The following is a 22173-nucleotide window of genomic DNA, read 5'->3' as shown; positions in this document are numbered from 1 at the left end:
TATCCTTTTAAATATTTTTAAAAGCCAAATAGATCCAGTTACTGTCATAAAACAGAATTAATGAAACTGATTACAGCAACCCTTTATTATTCATTGTTTTAACTGACCCAAATGATTTTGAATTTAGTTTTAAATTTTATACTGACATGTTCTCCTGATAAAAATCCTAGAAGGAATAATAAACATATTCCACTAAATTTATCTGCCCAATTTCCCTACACATAAAAGTGACTTGACAACATGATGCTTTAAAACTTACTTTTCTTTTCTAAGGTCTGACAATTTTTTTTATAGAAAATAATTAACAGAATAAATTACTTCAAGCAATTATAGGACTATTCATCACAAAATGTAAGGTTCTACATAATCACTTTTGTTTAAACCAAACTAAGATGCCAGCAATTAAGATAATACTAAATATCATAACAAATATTAAATGTACAATAAATAGAAAAAGAGAACTGAAAACACTTTTCATCTGTTTCAAACAAGATTTACACTCTATTTGATTAAAAATTTTAGATCAAAGCTGAAAATAATGCTGGAAGTGAGACAGAGATCACAACAAATCTTTAGTAGCTAATGAAACCTATTCCAAGCATTAAAAAAACCCCATACATATATATCCATTTAAAAACAAACCTTTCAATGAACATATCCTTCTTAAGAGAGAACTCCAACTGTTTTATATTATTATCTGGTACTGTTACTGGATTGTGAGCTATAAGACATAAATTGTTGGATAAAGTGCTATGACCTTAGAAATGTACACTAACCTTCATTATCCAAGAGTTGTCAAAACCCACAGAAACCCCACAGAAAACGAACCTTTTGAAAGCTTTGTCTCTTCTACTACTTTGGTTAGGTGCCCCTCGACGATCAGCTTCTCTGCCAAAGAAAATAAACGTTACTATCCAAGCCCAAACTGAGCAGCAAGCACTTCCCTGAGCAGGGCAGTGTAACACATTCCATGACCAAATTTAAAGATGATAGCATTACTCCCATGACTAGGCTTGAACAAAAACTTGAACCTGGAAGGGGGAACTAAGAGAACTTGAGCTATACTAGAGGAATCAGGTTAATGCAGAAACCCGAGAGTAGGGAAACAATCTGCCTTCAGTTTTCATTAATTTTCGCCTTATTTTATTATTAAAAATCTTTTTTTCACCTTATTGTAGTAGCCTTGCATTTTTAAAAAGACTCAGAAAAAACAAAGCAACACTCTTTAAGTCAACAATATTAACTTGAAAATAAAGGAATTCTAGGAAGGTATTTCATTTAGATAAAGAATACAAATCATACCAACAGCTTACTTTTCCCTATTGATAAAATTTAGCAGAGATGTCTGTATGACATGTTTCAGTAAAATGAATCATTTTAGAAGAGCTAATTATTTAAATAAATTTAAAAAATTTTTTATGTGGCATTCATTCTCTGTATAGTGTGGTTTCTTTATCATTTATTTAAAGTTGGATTTTCATATTCTACCTTTCCAGTTGGGAGGATAATATATCTAATTCTGTATATCCCATTATCTGATGATGTATGTCACTTGGTCTCCTTCAGTTTACACTTTTGCAGTATTTGAAATAATTTCTCTATTCTTCTACCCTTCAACCCACTGCAAGTTGGTCTAGACCCATTACCCCACCACTGAACAGCTCTGAGGCTGTTACTGATTATTTTCTCTGATATAATTTTCTCTGATATATTGCTCTGACTGATAATTTTCATTTCATATAGGCTCTGTGTGGCATGCGGCACTGTCTGCTCCTACCTCCTTGATAAAAAGAAAAGACAAAGTCATAAATTTAGATAATTTCAAAAGGCATTAATCTTACAAGATATATAATGTAAGATGTTTTATTCAGCCTCTGTTTTACCCCATTCCATTCCTGAAAAATCACTTCCCACAGACAACAACTTTTAACTTTTAGTCATTTCTTTCGGTATTTACATTCACATTTCTAAGTAATATATTGCTATTTCTTAACTTTTCCATTTTAGGCATTATTTACTGATAATCTCTTACAGACAAGTAAGCTCTCATATTCTAATATGCTCAATAAGAGTTACATTTTGTCCATCTGCGATCAGAATTTACGACTATTATTTGCATCTGAGTTATATACCATAATTACATTTTTCTTCTTATACACCATTTAGTGTTTCTATAACTTATAATGTCCTCTTTTGTTTTGCTAATTTTAAAAAATATATCTCAAACATAGCCCAAGCTCTTACAGAACCCTAAAACTCTCAATATCATCAAACATACCAGGCAATCTATCATATATTCCTGTTTCTCCCTTCCCCTAGTCCTTTCACCTTCCTGCTCCAGTCTTAGCTATATCCTGTGCAGAATTCCTTGCTCCCAGATTCCAAACATTGGTTTTAATTATTTATTTTTGGTCGCACTGGGTCTTTTGTTACTGTGTGCAGGCTTTCTCTAGTTGCAGAGAGTGGGGGCTACCCTCCAGTGGCGGTGCATGGGGTTCTCATCGCGGTGGCTTCTCTTGTGGAACGTGGGCTCTAGGCACACAGGCTTCAGGAGTTGCAGCGCTCGGGCTCAGCAGTTGTGGCACATGGCCTGAGCTGCTCCACAGCACGTGGAATCTTCTCAGACCAGGGATTGAACCCGTGTCCCCTGCACTGACAGGCAGATTCTTTTCCATTGTGCCACCAGGAAAATCCTCCTCTTCCTATTTTGTTCTCTTATTTTAGTGTACCAGAGCCTCTGATAATTTCTGGATAAGAGATGGATAGAAGGTAAAAGCTTTTTAACTCTGCTCCTCTGAAAATGCTACTGTTCTATGCTCACATTTGACTGATGGTTTGACAGACACAAAACTTCACAGGAAAAATAATCATTCAGAATTAAAAAAAAAATCGTTTCACTGTCTTCTAGCTTCAAATTGGAAGGTAAGTCTACTGCCAGTCAGACCCTTGGTCCTCAGTATGCGTGGTAGAAATTTCTTGTGCTCAGCAATGCCTGGTTTGCCTAACCTTCCTGGGCATCTGAGAATACTGTACATTGCAAGTTCCTAACTGAAGAAGGTCCATGTGATTGGTTCTAGCCAAGGCGGAAGCATTTAAAAGAGAGCAGGACTTTACACTTGTTCCTTTCCCACTCTAGAAACAAAGTGCTCAGATTAATCTCCATTCCTGAGTAACAATATGGAACAGAATGTTCTCCCTTACCATGAACATGTAGCATAAATGAAAAGGAACTATTTGTGAGGTCCCTGGTGGCCCAGCGGGCTTCCTGGGTGGCTCAAATGGTAAAAAATCTGCCTGCACTGCAGAAGACTGGGTTCAACTCCTGGGTGGGGAAGACCCCTGGAGAAGAGAATGGCAACCCACTCCAGTATTCTTGCCTGGAGAACTCCATGGACAGAGAAGCCTGGTGGGCTATAATCCCTGGGGTCGCGAAGAGTTGGATACGACTGAACAACTAACACCTTTTACTTTCACTTTGGTGGCCTAGAGGTTAGGATTCTGGGCTGTCACTGCTGTGCCCTGGCTTCAATTCCTGGTTGGGGAACTAAGATCCCACAAGCCTGTGACACAGCAAAAAAAAAAAAAAAAAAGTAAATGGTTGAATTAAATTGTTATGATTTCAGGGTTTGTTTATCACTACATTATTATTTAATTTATTATGATTAATAATACAGTATGAGATCCTTTGTTTCTCCCTGGAAATTTTCAGAATCTTTTCTTTATCCCTGGTGTTCTTAAATTTCAGGTACCTCAGTATATGGTCTTTTCTAAAAAAAAAACTGGGATTAAATTCACATAGTGTATTAATTTTAAAGTGAACAATAAAGTGGCATTTAGTATATTCACTATAATATGGAGCCACCAGCTTCATCTAGTTCCAAAATACTTTTATCACTCAAAAGAAAACTGCATACTCATTAAGAATTTTCTTTCCATCCTCTAAAATCTCCAACCTCAAAATCTCTAACTCTACTGTCTGTTTTATGTTTCTAAAGTAAGCTTCTACTCTCATTCTCTCTGTTCTTGTGTTTTATGTCTTTTATCTTTTACTGTGAATGGACCCATTCATCATACTTTATCAAAAGTTTACTGCCTCCTTTTAAAAACTCTTTTCATTTGGCTTCTAGGATACAACTCACTCCTACTCCTTGTATGTGCTTGCTCATTCCTTTTTTCTCAGGCTTTCATTGACTTTTTTCTTCTGATTATGATCTAAATATGTATGAACAAGTCAAAAAGCAAAAAAGAATTTCATTAAAAAATGCGCAGAATATTTGAACAGAGATTTTTCCAAAGAAGATATACAGATGGCCTATAGGTACATGGGGTCTTCCCTCATAGCTCATTTGGTAAAGAATCTGCCTGGAATGCAAGAGACCCAGGTTCAATTCCTGGGTTAGGAAGATCCCTGGAGAAGGAAATGGCAACCCACTCCAATACTCTTGCCTGGAGAATCCCATGGACAGAGGAGCCTGGCCAGCTACAGTCCATGGGGTCACAAGAGTTGGACACAACTTAGCGAAAGGCAATGCAATAGGAACACAGAAAGATGCTCAATATCACTAATCATCAGGGAAATGCAAACCAAACCCATACGATAATATCATTTCACATCTGTTAAAATGGTTATCAGCAAAAAGACAAGAAAAAATAAGAATGTGGAAAAAAGGGAACCCTTGCACATTGTTGGTGGAAATGTACACTGATGTAGCCACTATGAAAAACAGTACAGAGATTCTTCAAAATATTCAAAATAGAACTACTATATGATCTAGCAATTCCACTTCTAGGTATTTACTTGAAAAAAACAAAAACACTAACTGGAAGAACAATAATGCACACCCTCATTCACTGTAGCATTGTTTGCAACAGTCAAGATAAGGCACCAGCAGATGAATGGACACGTATATATATAATGGAGTATCATTCAGCCATAAAAGAGAATGAAGTCTTGCCATTTGTGACAACACGGATGGATCTTAAGAGCACAGTGCTAAGTGCTAATACCAAGTGCTAAGTGCACACTAAGTGCTAACACAGTGCCAAGAAAAGTCACACAAGGAAAGACAAATACCATATGATCTCTCTCATATGTAGAATTTAAAACAAACAAACATACAAGCTCATAGATACAGAGAACAGACTGGTGGTTGCCAGAGGTGGGGAGTGGGAGGTGGGAGAAGTGACTGAAGGGAACAAAGGGGTAAAAAGGGGGTAGGCGAACTGTAGACTTCAAAAGTCATGTGTGAAAAAACTAATAGGTATGATCTCATATAAATTAAATTTTTCTACATGATCAAACTCACCAAAAACAAAACTAAAGAGGAAGTGCAAACACGGGAAAATATTTGAAAAACAAATAACAGATATAGGTTACTAATCACTTCATTCGTTCATCGAACCATTAACTAGGGGGTGCCTATTACGTGCCAGGCACTGTCCCAGGTGTTGGAAACATTAGAATAAACAAATGACAAAATCCCTGCCCTCCTGGTTCTTATTCTAATGGTGCTCAGAGGGCAGGCAATAAAGAGATAAACAACAGTATGTCAGAAGGCAGTCAGAGCAAAAAACAAAGCAAGGAATGAGGAAAGGGCCTGTGAAGAAGGCAAACAAAGATATGACACCTTCCAAAAACTAATAACAGAAAGTCAAATAACACAGGGGAAAGAAGGGCAAAGAACAGGAACACAGAACTCACAAGCCAAGAAATGGAAATGTCTAGTAAACCTGAGAAATCTATGATCTACCCACTAACACGATACCATGGCATTATTTGCCCATCAGGCTGGCAATACACTGAATTTCAGTACTGACTGAGAGGGGGTGGGTAAATGAGTAGCTTCCTGTCCTTTCAGGGGAAGTGTAAATCAGTATGAATATTTTGTTTAGAGGGCAATTTGGCAGGAACTATCCCAATGCTGAAAGTGTAGGCCCTTTGACGCCACAACCTCTCTTCTACACATCACACTGGAAAGAGAGAGGCTGGTATAAAGATTTCCGATGCAGCATTGTCTGCACTGGGGGAAAGCAGAGTACAAATTTTTATACTTCTATCAAGCAAGAAAAAAGAAATTAGTCTCTGAGATCTCAAAAAAATTTTTAATAGCATTAACTACCTGCAACACTTGAATCCCATCACTTCATGGGAAATAGATGGGGAAACAGTGGAAACAGTGTCAGACTTTATTTTTTTCGGCTCCAAAATCACTACAGACGGTGATTGCAGCCATGATTAAAAGACGCTGACTTCTTGGAAGGAAAGTTATGACCAACCTAGATAGCATATTCAAAAGCAGAGACAACTTTGCCAACAAAGGTCTGTCTAGTCAAGGCTATGGTTTTTCCAGTGGTCATGTATGGATGTGAGAGGTGGACTGTGAAGAAAGCTGAGTGCTGAAGAATTAATGCTTTTGAACTGTGGTGTTGGAGAAGACTCTTGAGAGTCCCTTGGACTGCAAGGAGATCCAACCAGTCCATTCTAAAGGAGATCAGTCCTGGGTCTTCTTTGGAAGGAATGATGCTAAAGCTGAAACTCCAATATTTTGGCCACCTCATGCGAAGAGTTGACTCATTGGAAAAGACTCTGATGGTGGGAGGGATTGGGGGCAGGAGGAAAAGGGGACGACAGAGGATGAGATGCCTGGATGGCATCACCGACTCGATGGACAAGAGTTTGGGTGAACTCCGGGAGTTGGTGATGGACAGAGAGGCCTGGCATGCTGCAATTCAAGGGGTCGCAAAGAGCCGGACATGACTGAGCGACTGAACTGAACTGACACTTGAATAATTTCTACATATTGATGCCTAGTCTCATTCTCGCTCTCTTACATTCCAAAACCCTGATGCCTAACTACTTCTCAAACATCTTCACCCAGAAATCTCACAGGAGCTTATCTCATCCCATAAAACTGAATTTGTCTTCTCTTCCTTTCTTTGGGATGGATCTGGTATCTCTCCTCTCCCATTCCATAGCTCTTCATTAGTGTCTCTATTAAGCATCTTTACCACCATATGATAAACTCTTTGAAGAATATACTCATTATTTCAAATACTATACATCAGAAAGTGCCAGGTACTTTTCGTGGATTACCAAGATAAATCGTTCAGGTCTAGTGAAAGCAGCAAGGTATCTTATTATTAATAATAATTATTAATAATAAATAATTTAATATTATTTAAATTTAATATTAAATTGTTTAAATATTTAATAATTTAATAAATTAATGAATTTATTATTAATAAATTTCTCAACACAACTGTGTCACATAATACAGGTTCTACAAATGCTTGTTATATGAATATAGCAAACAATGAAACAGAATAAACAAAGGTTCTAAAAGCCACTTCTATCTTTCTCTAGGATGTTGAAGACTAAAGTACCACCTTCTTCAAAAAATTATAAACACACATTCAGTTCAGTTCAGTCGCTCAGTCGTGTCCAACTCTTTGAGACCCCATGAATCACAGCACACCAGGCCTCCCCGTCCATCACCAACTCCTGAAGTTCACTCAGACTCAAGTCCATTGAGTCAGTGATGCCATCCAGCCATCTCATCCTAGGTCGTCCCCTTTTCCTCTTGCCCCCAATCCCTCCCAGCATCAGAATCTTTTCCAATGAGTCAACTCTTCGCATGAGGTGGCCAAAGTACTAGAGTTTCAGCTTTAGCATCATTCCTTCCAAAGAACACCCAGGACTGATCTCCTTTAGGATGGACTGGTTGGATCTCCTTGCAGTCCAAGGGACTCTCAAGAGTCTTCTCCAACACCACAGCTCAAAAGCATCAATTCTTCGGCGCTCAGCCTTCTTCACAGTGCTCAAAACTCTATCATCCTTAAAACAAAATCTTAAATCCCTACCATGATCTACAAGGTCTGTAAGCCAACTACGGCCCTACAGGGCCAAATTCAGCTTGTTGCCTGCTTGGTAAATCAAGTTTTATAGGAACACGGTCAGGTTCCTTCATTTACATATTGTCCATGGCTGGTTTCCACCACAGTGGCAGAGTTGGTACTTATAAAAGAGACCCTTTAATATGCAAAGCCTAAAACACTCTCTGTCCTTTTGTTTATTTCTTAAAGGCAGTTTTATTGTTTTAATACTCCTTTAGACTTGCCTTGGGTTTTCATGTGGTTTTTCTTCATCTCACACACTCTTTCCCCAGACACATGTACAACTCACTCAGCTTAATCCCAAATCTGTTCAAATTCCACATGCTGCCCTGATAGGTACAAGAGTTCCAGAAAAACATCTACTTCTGCTTTATTGACTATGCTAAAGTCTCTGAGTGTGTGAATCACAACAAATTGTGGAAAATTCTTAAAGAGATGGGAATACCAGACCACCTCACCTGACTCCTGAGAAATCAGTATGTAGGTCAAGAAGCGACAGTTAGAACTGGACATGGAACAACAGACTGGTTCCAAATCGGGAAAGGAGTACATCTACAAGGCTGTATATTGTCACCCTGCTTATTTAACTTATATGCAGAGTACATCATGAGAAACGCTGGGCTAGATGAAGCACAAGCTGGAATCAAGATTGCGGGGAGAAATATCAATAACTCAGATATGCAGATGATACCACCCTTACGGCAGAAAGTGAAGAACTACAGAGCCTCTTGATGAAAGTGAAAGAGGAGAGTGAAAAAGTTGGCTTAAAACTCAACATTCAGAAAACTATGATCATGACATCCGGTCCCATTACTTCATGGCAAATAGATGGAGAAACAATGGAAACAGTAACATATTTTATTTTGGGGGGATCCAAAATTACTGCAGATGGTGATTGCAGCCATGAAATTAAAAGATGGTTGCTCTTTAGAAGAAAAGCTATGACCAACCTAGACAGCATATTAAAAAGCAGAGACATTACTTTGCCAACAAAGGTCCATCTAGCCAAAGCTATGGTTTTTCCAATAGTCATGAATGGATGTAAGAGTTGGACTATAAAGAAAGCTGAGCGCCAAAGAATGATGCTTTTGAACTGTGGTGTTGGAGAAGACTCTTGAGAGTCCCTTGGACTGCAAGGAGATCCAACCAGCCCATCCTAAAGGAAATCAGTACTGAATATTCATTGGAAGGGCTGATGCTGAAGTGCCAATACTTAGACCACGTGACGTGAAGAACTGACTCATTTGAAAAGATCCTGATGCTGGGAAAGACTGAAGGTGGGAGGAGAAGGCGATGACAGAGGATGAGATGGTTGGATGGCATCACCAACTCAATGGACATAAGTTTGAGTAAGCTCTGGGACTTAAGTGATGGACAGGGAAGCCTGGCATGCTACAGTCCATGGGGGTCACAAAGAATCGGACACAACTGAGTGACTGAACTGAACTGAACTGCCCTGATAGCTTAGTTGGTAAACAATCTGTCTGCAATGCAGGAGACCCTCGTTTGATTCCTGGGTCAGAAAGATCTTCTGAAGAGGGGACAGGCTACCCACTCCAGTATTCTTTGGCTTCCCTTGTAGCTCAGCTGGTAAAGAATCCGCCCGCAATGCAGAAGACCTGGGTTCAATTCTTGGGTTGGGAAGATCCCCTGGAGAAGAGAAAGGCTATCCACTCCAGTATTCTGGCCTGGAGAATTCCATGGACTGTATAGTCTGTGGGGTTGCAAAGAGTTGGACACAACTGAGTGACTTTCACTGCCTTATAATCTTCCATTTTTCTCAATGGGCTTATCACTACTTGACATATTATTAGTCTATTAATTTTTTTCTCAAGAGAATGTAAATTCCATCAAGGCAAAGCTAGCTGTGTCTTGTTCATTTCTATACACCACAAAGCTAAAATAATGCCAGGTAAACACATAGTAAGAGGCTTAATAATACTTGCTGGATGAATAAATTAGGTGTTTATTTTTAAAGAGATCAAACTTGGAAAAATTATTTGAATACTTTCCTCATTCTAAAAAACTAAGGATTAAATACATTAAAAAAGTTTTGAACAGTATCAATATTAAGTGCTAAATAATAATTACCTCTGCTATTATCACTACTGAAATTATTTAAGATTATATGATCAAATCCAGTGAATCATTAGTACCCTGCAATTAAAATATTAAGGAAAAGATTATTGTTTTCAAAAAGGTTTCTGACTACTAGTTTTCAAACTTGGAGTGGAGACCTCAACTCTTTAGGATTACTGGAAGTCAGAGACTCCTCAGAGGCAAAACAGAACTTCCTTGTAATGATAACTGCAGGTCTTGAAAGAACTACTTCCCTTGGCACAACTGAAAGATAAAGAAGATCTTTTTTAAAAATAAACTCTCTCTTTTTGAGTGTTACTTTAGAGAGGTATTTATTCATTTTCCCCCTATTTTAAACCATATTTAGTATAAAACATAGCATCCAGGAAGGTGCATAAAACACAATGGACAGGCTAATAAAGTCTTTTCTTTTAAAGAGAAAACATCTGTATTACTACAGCCCAAATTAAGAAACAGAACCTAATCCCCACCCCCAAAGCCTTCCACATTTGCTTTTCCAATCCCATAAAGGTAAGCACCATCCCAACTTTTATGGTACCTAATTTCTCACATTTCTTTAGTCATACTACTCAAATATGTGTGACTAAATAATACAATTTTAGTGCTTTTGAACTTTGTTCATCCTATATTCCTCAGCGTTGTTTTTTTTTTTTTTTTTACCTATTTGAATACTGAAAATCTTTAGGGTTTTTCCCCAGTTCTGAACTACTGAGAATAATGCTGCTGTGAACATTCTTGCATCTGTACCTGATCCATATACATATGCCTTTCTGCAGAGAACCTACCAAGGAGTAGAACTGATGGTTTTAAGAAGTTTGACAACATTTGAGAACCAGCACCAAAGCACTTTGTATAGTCAGAAAACATGATAGAATTGTAAAAAACCATTGAATACTGTCAAAGATGGAATAGAACAGAACCAAATTTATTTCTTGGCTGATAAAAAATATATGACATAGTATCTCTATTACTATGTGGCACAGAATGAAAATGAGAAACAATGCAAACAAAAGAAGCTTAACAGGAGCACAGTTGTGCCTTGTTCTTCAAGAACCATTTTCCTCACATGACAGCTACAACCAACTGAAAGCAGAAGATAAACTCAAACAGCACTGACAATCAGATATGGGTGTCAGTTCCCTAGGGACCTTAAACAGAAAAGTAGAAGAATAAATGTCAACTTGGAGAATATTTCTAAATCTCAAAGTTAGGTTTCATTATAAAAAAATAATGTTATGACTAGGGCATCAAAATAATGTGCTTGGACCAAATCTTTTAAATGGCATGTATACTGGTAATTTAAAAGTTAGACCACTGCTAGATTGTCAGAAACCTATTATGTTAACAGGAACAATAAAGCTACATCAATTAGCTTTCCCTATCTTGAAAATGGGAATAAAAAGAAGCTTTCAACATGAAAGCTCCCACTGACAATGATCTTCCAAACCCTGCCTCATGCTTCCTAGAAAGTTTTCTACCTTCTAGGTAACATGTATTTCTGCATATCAGGCATTGCTTAGAGCACTTAGTAAATATGGTCTCATTTCTCATAATCCTATGAAATAGGTACTACCATCCCATTTTATAAAAGAGGAAACTGAGGTTTGAAAAGATCATACCACCCAGTCATACTGCCAATGAGGGATCAAACCAGAATTCACATAAATGTTCCTTTGATCCAACTCTAAACATCACAAATAAAAATGAGCTAAAGTTACTTAGAAGGTCATTAAAGGGAAATACAGCTTAGGAACTGAGATTAGAATTAACATCAAGATATAACCAGGGACTTCTCTGGTGGTCCAATGGTTAAGAATCCACCTTGCAATACACGGGACTCGTGTTTGATCCCTGGTCGGGGAATTAAGATCCCACATGGAGCAACTAAAACCCACGTGCTCCAGAGACCACATGGAACAACTACTGAGCTTGCCCGCCACAACTAAGACCCAAGGCAGCCAAATAAATAAGTATTATTTTAAAAGACAGAAAGTAAAAATTAACAAATAGCATTCAACATCAAGCTGACAATTTATTTCCCTTCAGAGAATAGCAGCTCACATAGTAGAAAGAAAGCTTTATTATTACTGCAAAGACTGATTCTGAGAGGTTGCAAATTTTAATAATACAGACTTTCACAAGGTTATTACTTTCTGCAGCAAAATAAAATTACTATTGTAGAAGATAGTCTGCCTTTCTATAAAAACAGTTCCAAAAGCTATTTGTCTTAAAACCTAAGAATAAAGAAAAAAAGAGGAAACAAGACTGGAATTCAAGGATAGATTTAAAATTAAATGAACCAATTTCAAGAATACAGAAACAGATTTTTTTTTTAAAGGAACAGTCTATGTATCAAAACGTTACTGGCATGAATTTAAGACTATCTTCTGTGCAGTTATATTGAGAGAAAATCTGGCAGAAATATTGGAAAGCTAGCTGACTGGGGAAATGGTTGGTACAAGTAAACAACAAATAAAAACCTTCCAATATATCTTAAGTTGAACAACTACTCTGAGAACAAAGAAATAAAAAATGAGCTAGTTTAAACTCAAGACTCTCCTATAATGGGAACATTAACTAATAAGAGCAGGGAACCACACCAAGCGTTTTCTATTCTTGGTCATAAATAAACTGCTTTGGCTTAGAGAAACAACAGTTTAAAAGATGAAATTTTAAAACTGTTTCAAGTACAATATGCAATCAGAATAAGCCTGAAATTGTTCAGAGAGGCTGATATCATAGAGTGATGAAAAGTAAACAATCACATGAGCATCAGAGATTCAAAGCATTACTCCAAATAAGGCAATTTCTGAGTCAAAGCAAAGTCCTAAGAGAAAGGAGGATGGAAGGAGAAAATCATACACAGATTGTGACTGCAATGTCAAAATGGGATGGGAGGCAAGGAGGGAAAAAAAAAACTTTTAAAATTAGGAAATAAACAAGTAGAAATAAACTATGAAATATTAAGAGAATAAGACTTTTGCCTAATAATAGTAAAAACTATTGGGACTTCCCTTTCAGTATAGTGGTAAGACCATGCTTCCACCGTAGGGGTTGCAGGTTTGATCCCTGGTTGAGGAACTAAGACCTCACATGCCAAGAGGCACGGCGAAAAAATAAATTAAAAAAAAGAAAGAAAAAAGAAAAACAACGAAGTCATATAGAAAGTATTCTGTAAGAATACAAAGACATGAGGCTTATGTCAAGGGACTTCTAACTCCATCAAAACGGACATGTCTTTGTGGGGAAGGGACAGTTTGTCTCCATAAAGCAGATCTCAGCAAAGTTTCTCCGGCATCCAGCTGCTGTGACAAAGAGTAGCAAGAGAAATTAAAGAGGCGGGCAGCAGTCCAGAAAAGGCTGTTTTTCACTTCATGCCCACCAACTGGTGGCATGTCTCTACATCCTTAGCTTACCTTTCACCTTTCATCCTTTCACTAAGCACACAAGTTAATCAAGCAGCAGAATTCACAGGATGTGTATTACACAGAGTGAGAAAGAACACAATTTTTAACCCAGAAAGCATGTTTGGCAAGCACACAAAGGTCTCAATGTATTCATACAAGTTTATATGGTAAACCTCGAGTGACTAAAATTTGCAGGGAACATGGAATGTGGAGTTCTGCTTAAACCAAACTTCATGCCTGAATCTCTGAAGAAGAGACTTTGCTAGAACTTTAATAGCAAGTTTTACTAACGTTACTTATCCTAGATTTTGTATGATGTATTTTCATACTGAAATTTTACTTCACAGTTCTGTAATTATGCAAAAGGTTATATTTAAATCTGTTCAAAATCCGATCTCTGTGCTGGAGATTAAAAGCTTTTCTCTTACAAGAGAATTAAAAGGAGCACAGTCTGTTTTTACCATAAAAGGAAAACAAATTGAAGTGTATTTTGACTCATTTAACTTCTTCAAAATCACCTTATAAACAGAGAGAACCAACAGTCAAGTTGTTCTCTTATGGAGTCATACACATAAACTGAAAAAAACTTGTCAATATGTTTAAAATAGGCAAGATAACCCCTATGAAAGTAAACTATTTGCTTTCTAATTTTTAAAACATCAAGTGAATTTACAGGATACAAGCACAGTAAATAATGAAAGCCAGGTTCTTAATATTCACTTTTTAAAAGACTGGAAACAAGAATATAAAGTATTACTGCTCACAGAATGAATGCTTCTTGTTCAAGACTATAAATCAGTTCAAGATGCCTATTAAAGAAAATAATGGCAAAAAAGGTTATGTGTGCTTGTAAAAAAAAATCATACAAAATTGTTTCACAAGTTCACTTCAGTAAGATTTTTGCTGAATTTGCTTTGCTTGCCATAATACTTATTATGGCACAATAATTTCTACAATGGCATCTTGTCATCAAACAATAAAAATGTCAAAACATAATGGAAATGAGAACAAATCAAACCAAAGGTGACCCTTACTATGCCAGCTCCAGCTATCCAAATTTAAGGAGCCAAACAGATTTGGAAAATCTGAGGTACAACAGGCATCCTCATTAATCAAATTCTTGCTACTTGCCATGGAAGCTCAGAAACCAAATGGATTCAGATAACAAGCTATACCTCTAACTAGCTGAACTCACAACCCACACTTCTTACACTTAAGAACTCAGTGGATTCAAATGTCTAGGAATGCTTGTATTTTATTTTTTCTGTTCTTTGGTTCATTCTTTGTCCACAAAAACAGGATTTTATATTTTCATTTTCCCCTCTATGTACCTACCACATTCAGCACTTTCCCATGCCATTACTTACTCCTTGTAAACATAACCTTATTGGCTGATATCCCCACGGAAGGGATAGCTGCAATCCAGAATTTATATAACTTCTGTTTAATCTCTGAATGTTTATCTCTGTAACTATGACTCAATAAAAAATATCCAAACATCTTTTTCTTTATTTAAAAAGAACAATGCTCTGTGTTAAAATTAAAGCTACACATTTTACACATTTTATAATAATACTTTAAATTGTTTTGCCAACTGTAGCTTAGTAAACATTATTTTGATAATTCTCTGCTCTTATTTCTTTAGGTTCAAATATGAATCCCAAAAGTTGAAAATAAAAATATTTTTAAATGGTCACATGTAACAAAATTAAGTATAAAATCTTCCTAAAGATTTATATTTTAGATCATATATTCTACTTTTAGTTGGTTTCAGTGGGTACCAATTATTTTGCCCAAATCCTTGTATCAACTGCCTATAAAAGTGAGATTTAGTAATCAGAAGGTAACAAAAAGATGCACTAATCTTCGCTTCATCAAAAAACTGTTAAAGAACAAAGAAATATACCACATTTATTACAAAACCTGGCTCAAAGTAGTATTAAGCTTACATTCAGTATTATAATCTCTAAAATGGACAAACACAGTTCTTCTAAAACAATTCAATGAAATTTCAGGTTTCCTTAAAGCAACTCTAAGGAGTGTAATATTTGATCTGTTGAATTTGTGCCTGCTATAATTACCAGGTGTGACTCTTACAATCCATGAATGCTCTTCAGATTGGCTATGTGGGAACAGAGGGTGGGAGAGTAACCATACATGCATGCACACCCATCAACTGAATTCAGAAATATTTGGAAAACCACTCCTTTCAAAGAGAGAGAGCAAACAGAAAGAAAAAAAAGAGTCTGACAAAGTATATGTCTGATAGGAAAAAGTATAAATTTCATCAATAAATTTTTACTACACAGTGACCTTTAATTGTTACTAAGAAACAAAGAAAATAAGACAACTTTGTGATTGTTACAGATTTAAGCAGTCACATGATTTTCAAGTAAGAGGGATTTCACAATTGTTTTATTCAGAATTCAGCAGAGGTATAGATCACCTCAAAAGCCAACCAGTCTATCTTTAAAATATTATTAAAATTAGCCTTGTACAACTTCTCCAGGGTAGGCAGTAGGTGTCACACTGAAGGACAACCTATTATTACTTCTTCTCTTAGAAAGCTCTTGCTATCCTAATGCCCAAACGAAAGCACTATTTTTGTGACATCATTTAATCGTTTAAGAAATTTGTCTAAGAACTCAAAATCCGAAACTGTGATAGAAGTAGAACTTCAGTAAAACAGGTGAACGTTATTATTGTCTCTTAAGTAGCCAGACATTTAGTTCCTCGACATTCTGTTTTATTTGTTACTCAATAATAATTTTTAATTAAAAAGCTTGAAACTTCATCTTTTTTTGTGTGTGTGTGAAGAACATGAAATGCTCACCTCCATCTGTGAAAGCAAATGTAAGAGAAACACTTTTCTCACAAGAGGGAAACAGAAACAGTATGTAAAGAATCACTGCTGTCTGAAGACGGCCTTTGTGCACTTCTACCATAACAAACACATGGAGATCTTCATTTTTCCTCTCACTTTTCAATTTAGACCCTGACTTAATTAAAATCAATGTGAAAAATACTCTGTACTCACTTTGGCATTCTATGAACTGATGAATAAAAGTGCAGTCCCCGCCACTCTTTGAAAGCAAGTGCTCTAATAAAGAAAGAAACACCTTTAAGGATATAGTCTTTGTTGCTGTTTTTGAAAACCAACAGCAAAGGTAGGAAAATCAAAACGTTTGTACTAACATGGGTAACTGAATAAGGTTAATCAAGGTTTACTAAATCTAATAGCAGACATATTTTGGAGTTAAATGAGTGAAAACTGTAATTATGTAATCTTAATTTGTACCCCAAATGGTTAGCTTTTAAAGGTGCAGTTTCTATCCAAATAGCTCAGGAACACCATTGTCATATATTGCTTTAAAAAGCTTCTCCCACTTTTAACATGCATCTTTTTTCCATGTGAGCTTAATAAATACCATTAATTTAAAATTTTTATATTTCTTATTGAATTGATTTTCAGATGACTGTTTCCTAACAGTCCCTATTCAAAGTTATCCATTTTAGTTAAGAGGCAAAAAAGTAAATATTTTAAGAATACCATAAAATAATGCCTTAAAAATTGTAAAGAAAATGATACAATATTTTACTTTTTACACTTTCGTTTCACAAGTAGTCTTTCCTCCAGTCACTTAATTCATACTTCATATACCATCAAATCACTACATTGTTTACCTCTGCCTAAATGATTAAAAACAATGCCTATACATTTTAAAATAAGGATCCTGGTAAATTATTTTGCTCAGATTAAACACATTTTTCTTCCAAATATGTAAAGAGAATCAAAATCAAACATAGTCTAATAAAAGTTTCAGCCCTTTTCCTACAGTAAATTTTTAATTACTTTGATTCAAAGAGCTGACTTCTGAATCTGGATAACATCCTTCAAGTACATGTTTATATCTTTCACAACTACCAAACAGACATTGGAAGTTCAAGAGTTAAAAATACATTCCGACATGATGACTATCTTGAAGGTGTAAAAGCACAAAAATCTGTCAAAAACAACGAGTCAGACTGATGGTAAAAGCTTCTTTTCTCTTCTCCACCTGGCCTCACCTCATCATCTCAACTTTGCTTCAAAGGCATCTCCTACTCTGATCACTGGATAACCTCCTCTGACATCTATACTGACAGCTTTCTCATTTATCATCATTCATCATTAAATCTCTCATTATCCTTTATCTAGCTACATGGTATGCAAACGTATATTTTTCTATTTGTTGTTCAGTCACCAAGTCAGACCAGCTCTTTTATATATATATATTTATTTATATATATACATACACACAGTTATATATAGTTTATATAATTGTATAGCTGCATACAGTTAAATTATTAATATAGAGATACAATATAGCCTCAAGAAGAAAAAATAAGCCTAACTGCAACAGAAATTAAAAAAAAATCTAAAGTGAAATTTAAAAAGTACTTCCTATGTAAGCTAGGACAACATTTTCAAAATTCAAACTATACAATATCACTGTTAAATATGAAAACTCAGTAAAACTAAATTTTAGCCTAACTAAAGGACTGTATAAAATATATTTGAAACCGAGTTTCAAACTAGCATCACAAGACTTCAGATGAAATTTATTAATGCAGGACAATCCACCATCACACACCAAGCCAAAAATCAAACTTTTTACCTACTCTGATCTCTTACTATATGATTCTACATTAAAATATCTACTATACTAGTTTAGATAAAATGCAAGATTAATATAAAAGATAAATATACATGTGACTTTCACAAAGGTTATTGCCTAAGACACATGAGAGAAAAGTCTTTCAGGTAGTGCATGTAAATGATTTGGATCACAACACTTTTAGTATTTCATTCCTTGAAATCAAGCCCTAGGGAATTCACTTTGCCAAGACTATACAAGATGTCACTGATCATCTAAACCAGGAGTCACGAATCAGATACTGAAGTGTGGGGGCAGGAGGAGTGGTGATGGTGTCCTGTGATACTAAAGAGGGTTGTAGGAAAGCAAAGAAAAGTAGCCACAGAAACATAATAAGAATCATGAGACAAAATGTGTTTTATTTATACATGGGTTACCTACGTATTTCAATTTTTTAGACCTGTGTTGTCCAGTACAGTAGCCATTAGCCACATGTGACCACTGAGCCCTTAAAAAAAGTTGCTAGTTTGAATTGAGATGTGTTGTCAGTGTAAATTAAGTATCTATAGGAAATGGCAACCCACTCCAGTGTTCTTGCCTGGCAAATCCCAGGGACGGGCGAGCCTGGTGGGCTGCTGTCTATGGGGTCGCACAGAGTTGGACACGACTGAAGCGACTTAGCAGCAGCAGCAGCAGGCCTCAAAAACTTACTAAGGAATAAAGAACATTTGTAATAGTTTAATATTGACTACATACTGAAATAAAATTCTAAATATAGTGGGCCAAGGTAAACATATTATTAAATATATTATTAAAAATTTAGCTATTCCTTATTGTATTTTTAATGTGACTACCAGAAAATTTTAAATCATGCATGTGGCACTCAGAATAGTTCTATTAAACAGCACTTTTCTAAATACCATCTAAGATATATTCAAAACATGCTTACTAGGTAACATTTTAAAAATTATAGTACAAAGTTGTGCTTATAACAGCTACTTTACTGGAGAAGTATTATTAATCTTAACTTCTCCAGACATTTTTGAAATATTCTCTTACAACTAAAGTTGGTTCTCCCTCTACTGCTGAAAGAGTAATTTTGGTTACAATTATATCTAATAGCATATTATAACTACAGACTTTGACAATATTTGAATACTTGATAATCAGTCTCTTACTATATCATAAATGATTCAGAATAGACTCATCTTATCCATAACCTACTCTGTAACTAAATATGAAGCTTCTGTGCTTATCCAGATATTTACTACTCAGGGCTTCCCTGGTGGTGCAGAGGTGAAAGCGTCTGCCTGCAATGTGGGACAGCTGGGTTTGATCCCTGGGTCAGGAAGATCCCCTGGAGAAGGAAATGGCAACCCACTCCAGTATTCTTGCCTGGAGAATCCCACGGACAGAGGAGCTTGGTGGGCTACAGTCAACAGGTCGCAAAGAGTCAGACACGACTGAGCGACTTCACTTTCACTTTTCTTTAAAGATATTCTATTAGTCACTCACACACTATTCAATTTAACACTAACATCTGCAAGGGAAAAATAATCATAGCCAGGAGTACCCTAAGGTATCCAAAATATTAATATTTTATTCAGTTTTAAATCAAGGAGTTGTCTACAGCTTTTCTCATTTAAATAAACTAGAATCGGCAAAAAATTGTAAGCCATAATTTTACAACTCTAAATAGCATAATGATGGTTCAGTGTACATAAAAAGATTATTAACTAAAGAAATAGAATGTTCCCAGCTTGAATTAACACTAGCTTTATCAACAAATACATGTTCTAGTCAAAAGGGTGATGGATTTGAATGAGAAGTGTATATGCCAGAAAGAGAAAAAAGAGCAAAATAACAACAGAAAATATAAATTCATTTAAGAATGAGAAGCTTTTAGAAGATGAAGATAAAGTCTTTTTACATATGTTTACTAAATATACTTTAATAATAATGGTGCAATGAACATAAACTACACCTTTAAAAAGTCTCAAATTGAAACTCAAACTGAAATTTTATAGTGTCAATGTTATTTCACAAAGCATATATAAAATAGTCACATAATAATTATTGATGAAACTTTTTTTAATTTAGAGTTTCAAGATTTATTATACATGGAATATTAGCTCTTGATCTTGCACTTCACATATACATGGTTACCTGAGCCTATTATTCCACTTCCTGATTAAAAACAAACCAACCAAACCAAAACAAACCAAAAAAGCACCTCCTAACTTTATCAGAGTTTAGATGCCGCCCAAGAATTATAAAGATATCCCCTGATACATGGAAAAACTATTTAGTATGAAGTTTCGGGTACTGACCCTGGCATCTTCTATATACAAAAACTGAGTTGAGAGGCACATATATTTGTAAACACAGAAAATAATTTTATGCATTTTGTACTCTAAGCATCTAATGCAGAATCTGGCATATAGCTGGTGCTCAGTTAATGTTGGATGATGAATGGGGAGGGGAGGACAAATCTTCATGACTGCAGGAATATAGAAACCATTGAATAGAAAACTCATGTTGCAGTAGGAAAACCAACAGTGGTTATACATTTGTGGCAAGAGATAACCCAAGCTATCCAGAAAGAAGGATCAGATATCAAGAACAAAAAAATAATTTTTCAGATGGCATACATGACTGACTCCCTTTTCTCTGATTGATGAAACAGACAGATAAAGAGAGCAGTTTTGATGACACATCCAAAGACTCACTGGACATTTTTTCTTCTTTCTATTTCTGTTTCTTTTTTGGACTTTTAAGTAAACTCTTGGCCAGGAAGGGGGCAGGGCACAAATATTAAAAAACAGGGGCCAATTATCCCCAGAAAGCAGTACTTGATGGAAGAAAATGGTGGTATCGTCTATGAAAATATAGTAGAGGGCAGGGGAAGCTATACTAGGTTATATAAACCAACACTGAAGTTGAACATTATTAAAATCTTACTATTCCAATAACTGAAATTTCCATATAACAAGGGACATCTAATCATAGCTCACAGAATTAAGAAATAGAAAATAAAAGGAAGCTTGACTTTTAAAAGATGGGATTTAACAGTCTATGAACAGCATGCTTTTCACGCCAAACACTTAAAATCTAAAATCCCTGACTTCTCTATCCTGCTTAAATAGTAAAAGGATATCATAAAAGAAAAATATTTAAGTTTTTTACACTACCTTTTTCTGTGCTCCCATTTATTTTAGGTAAGAAGTCATCAACTTGTATCCCTAGGATTAAGACAGTGTATCATTGCCTGATCAAAGAAAGTATTACTTTAAAACTGGTCTCAAGTGTAACCATGGCATTTTGTATTCCTACTGACATTAAGACTGACTGAACAGTTTAAATTTATTTTTACAAGAAGGGTTCAACTTGCCATTTTCTATCATCTTAGAGAAAAGCCTAGAACTGCTTAGTAACCTTTCGATAAACCTCAAAAGAAAAAGGATTCTGCTGTTCATGTGTTTTTCTTATTTAAATATCTCTAAGCAGACCATCTCAGATGTATAAATTTCATTCATTTCAAAGACTACACAATGGTGCCCACTGGTGGCAATCAAGCATATTTTTAAAGGAAATTTTCTGAAAAAGGGTAGATACTTTACACCTAATATGTAAAACATCCCTCTTAAAGAAAGCAAGTACACAATGTGAGATAGTAAACAAAAATTTAATGATAAAAATTCAGCTTTAAGTAAGAAATCTGGTGACACCTACCTAAGCTGCTGCATTCTTTAAGAGTTTTCTCTTGAAGATGTTCTAACCGTACTGTAAATAAAAGTCCAAGAAAAAGATATTTCACAGATAAAAAGAAAGAAAAAATTAAATCAGATCAATTTCTGGATTAGCTAACTTACCTTGTAAAGCTGTTAGCCTTTCATTGGTAAAGTCATTATCAGCTTGCAAAGCTTCTATTTTTGCTTGGAGCTCCTGTTCTTTTTCTTCCATTTCATCTATCTTATGTTGTAATTCTTTTTTCTCAGCTTGTCCCTTCTGTTGGATTTCTTCTTGTTTTCCCTCTGCTATCTGTTGAAAATGAAAAAAAAAAAATCCAGCTATTTAATAAAATCTGACCTTGTTTTAAGATGTCTAAAACAGGACTCCTTTTATTCATGTAAATG

At 35.6% G+C, this 22173-nt stretch overlaps 1 protein-coding gene across 8 annotated transcripts in view; it reads right to left on the bottom strand.

Moving 5' to 3' along the window:
* Window positions 1-22173, bottom strand: part of SLMAP (sarcolemma associated protein) — a 156716-nt gene that overhangs the window by 29987 nt on the left and 104556 nt on the right. For 3 of the 8 annotated variants that reach the window (XM_052644096.1, XM_052644105.1, XM_052644114.1), the window contains exons 10-14: window positions 21910-22078; window positions 21770-21820; window positions 21229-21279; window positions 16438-16500; window positions 829-888 (exon numbers count right to left, since the gene is read on the bottom strand). In XM_052644096.1, the coding sequence (XP_052500056.1) occupies window positions 829-888; window positions 16438-16500; window positions 21229-21279; window positions 21770-21820; window positions 21910-22078 (394 nt within the window). The remainder of the gene's footprint in view (window positions 1-828; window positions 889-16437; window positions 16501-21228; window positions 21280-21769; window positions 21821-21909; window positions 22079-22173) is intronic. The other 5 variants (XM_052644147.1, XM_052644156.1, XM_052644123.1 and 2 more) reach the window with 4 other exon arrangements.

This window comes from Budorcas taxicolor, chromosome 1, assembly GCF_023091745.1.
Source record: "Budorcas taxicolor isolate Tak-1 chromosome 1, Takin1.1, whole genome shotgun sequence".
NCBI classification, from domain to species: domain Eukaryota; kingdom Metazoa; phylum Chordata; class Mammalia; order Artiodactyla; family Bovidae; genus Budorcas; species Budorcas taxicolor.
Note: the sequence above shows the minus strand (reverse complement) of the source record. Positions and strands in the feature narration are given on the sequence as shown.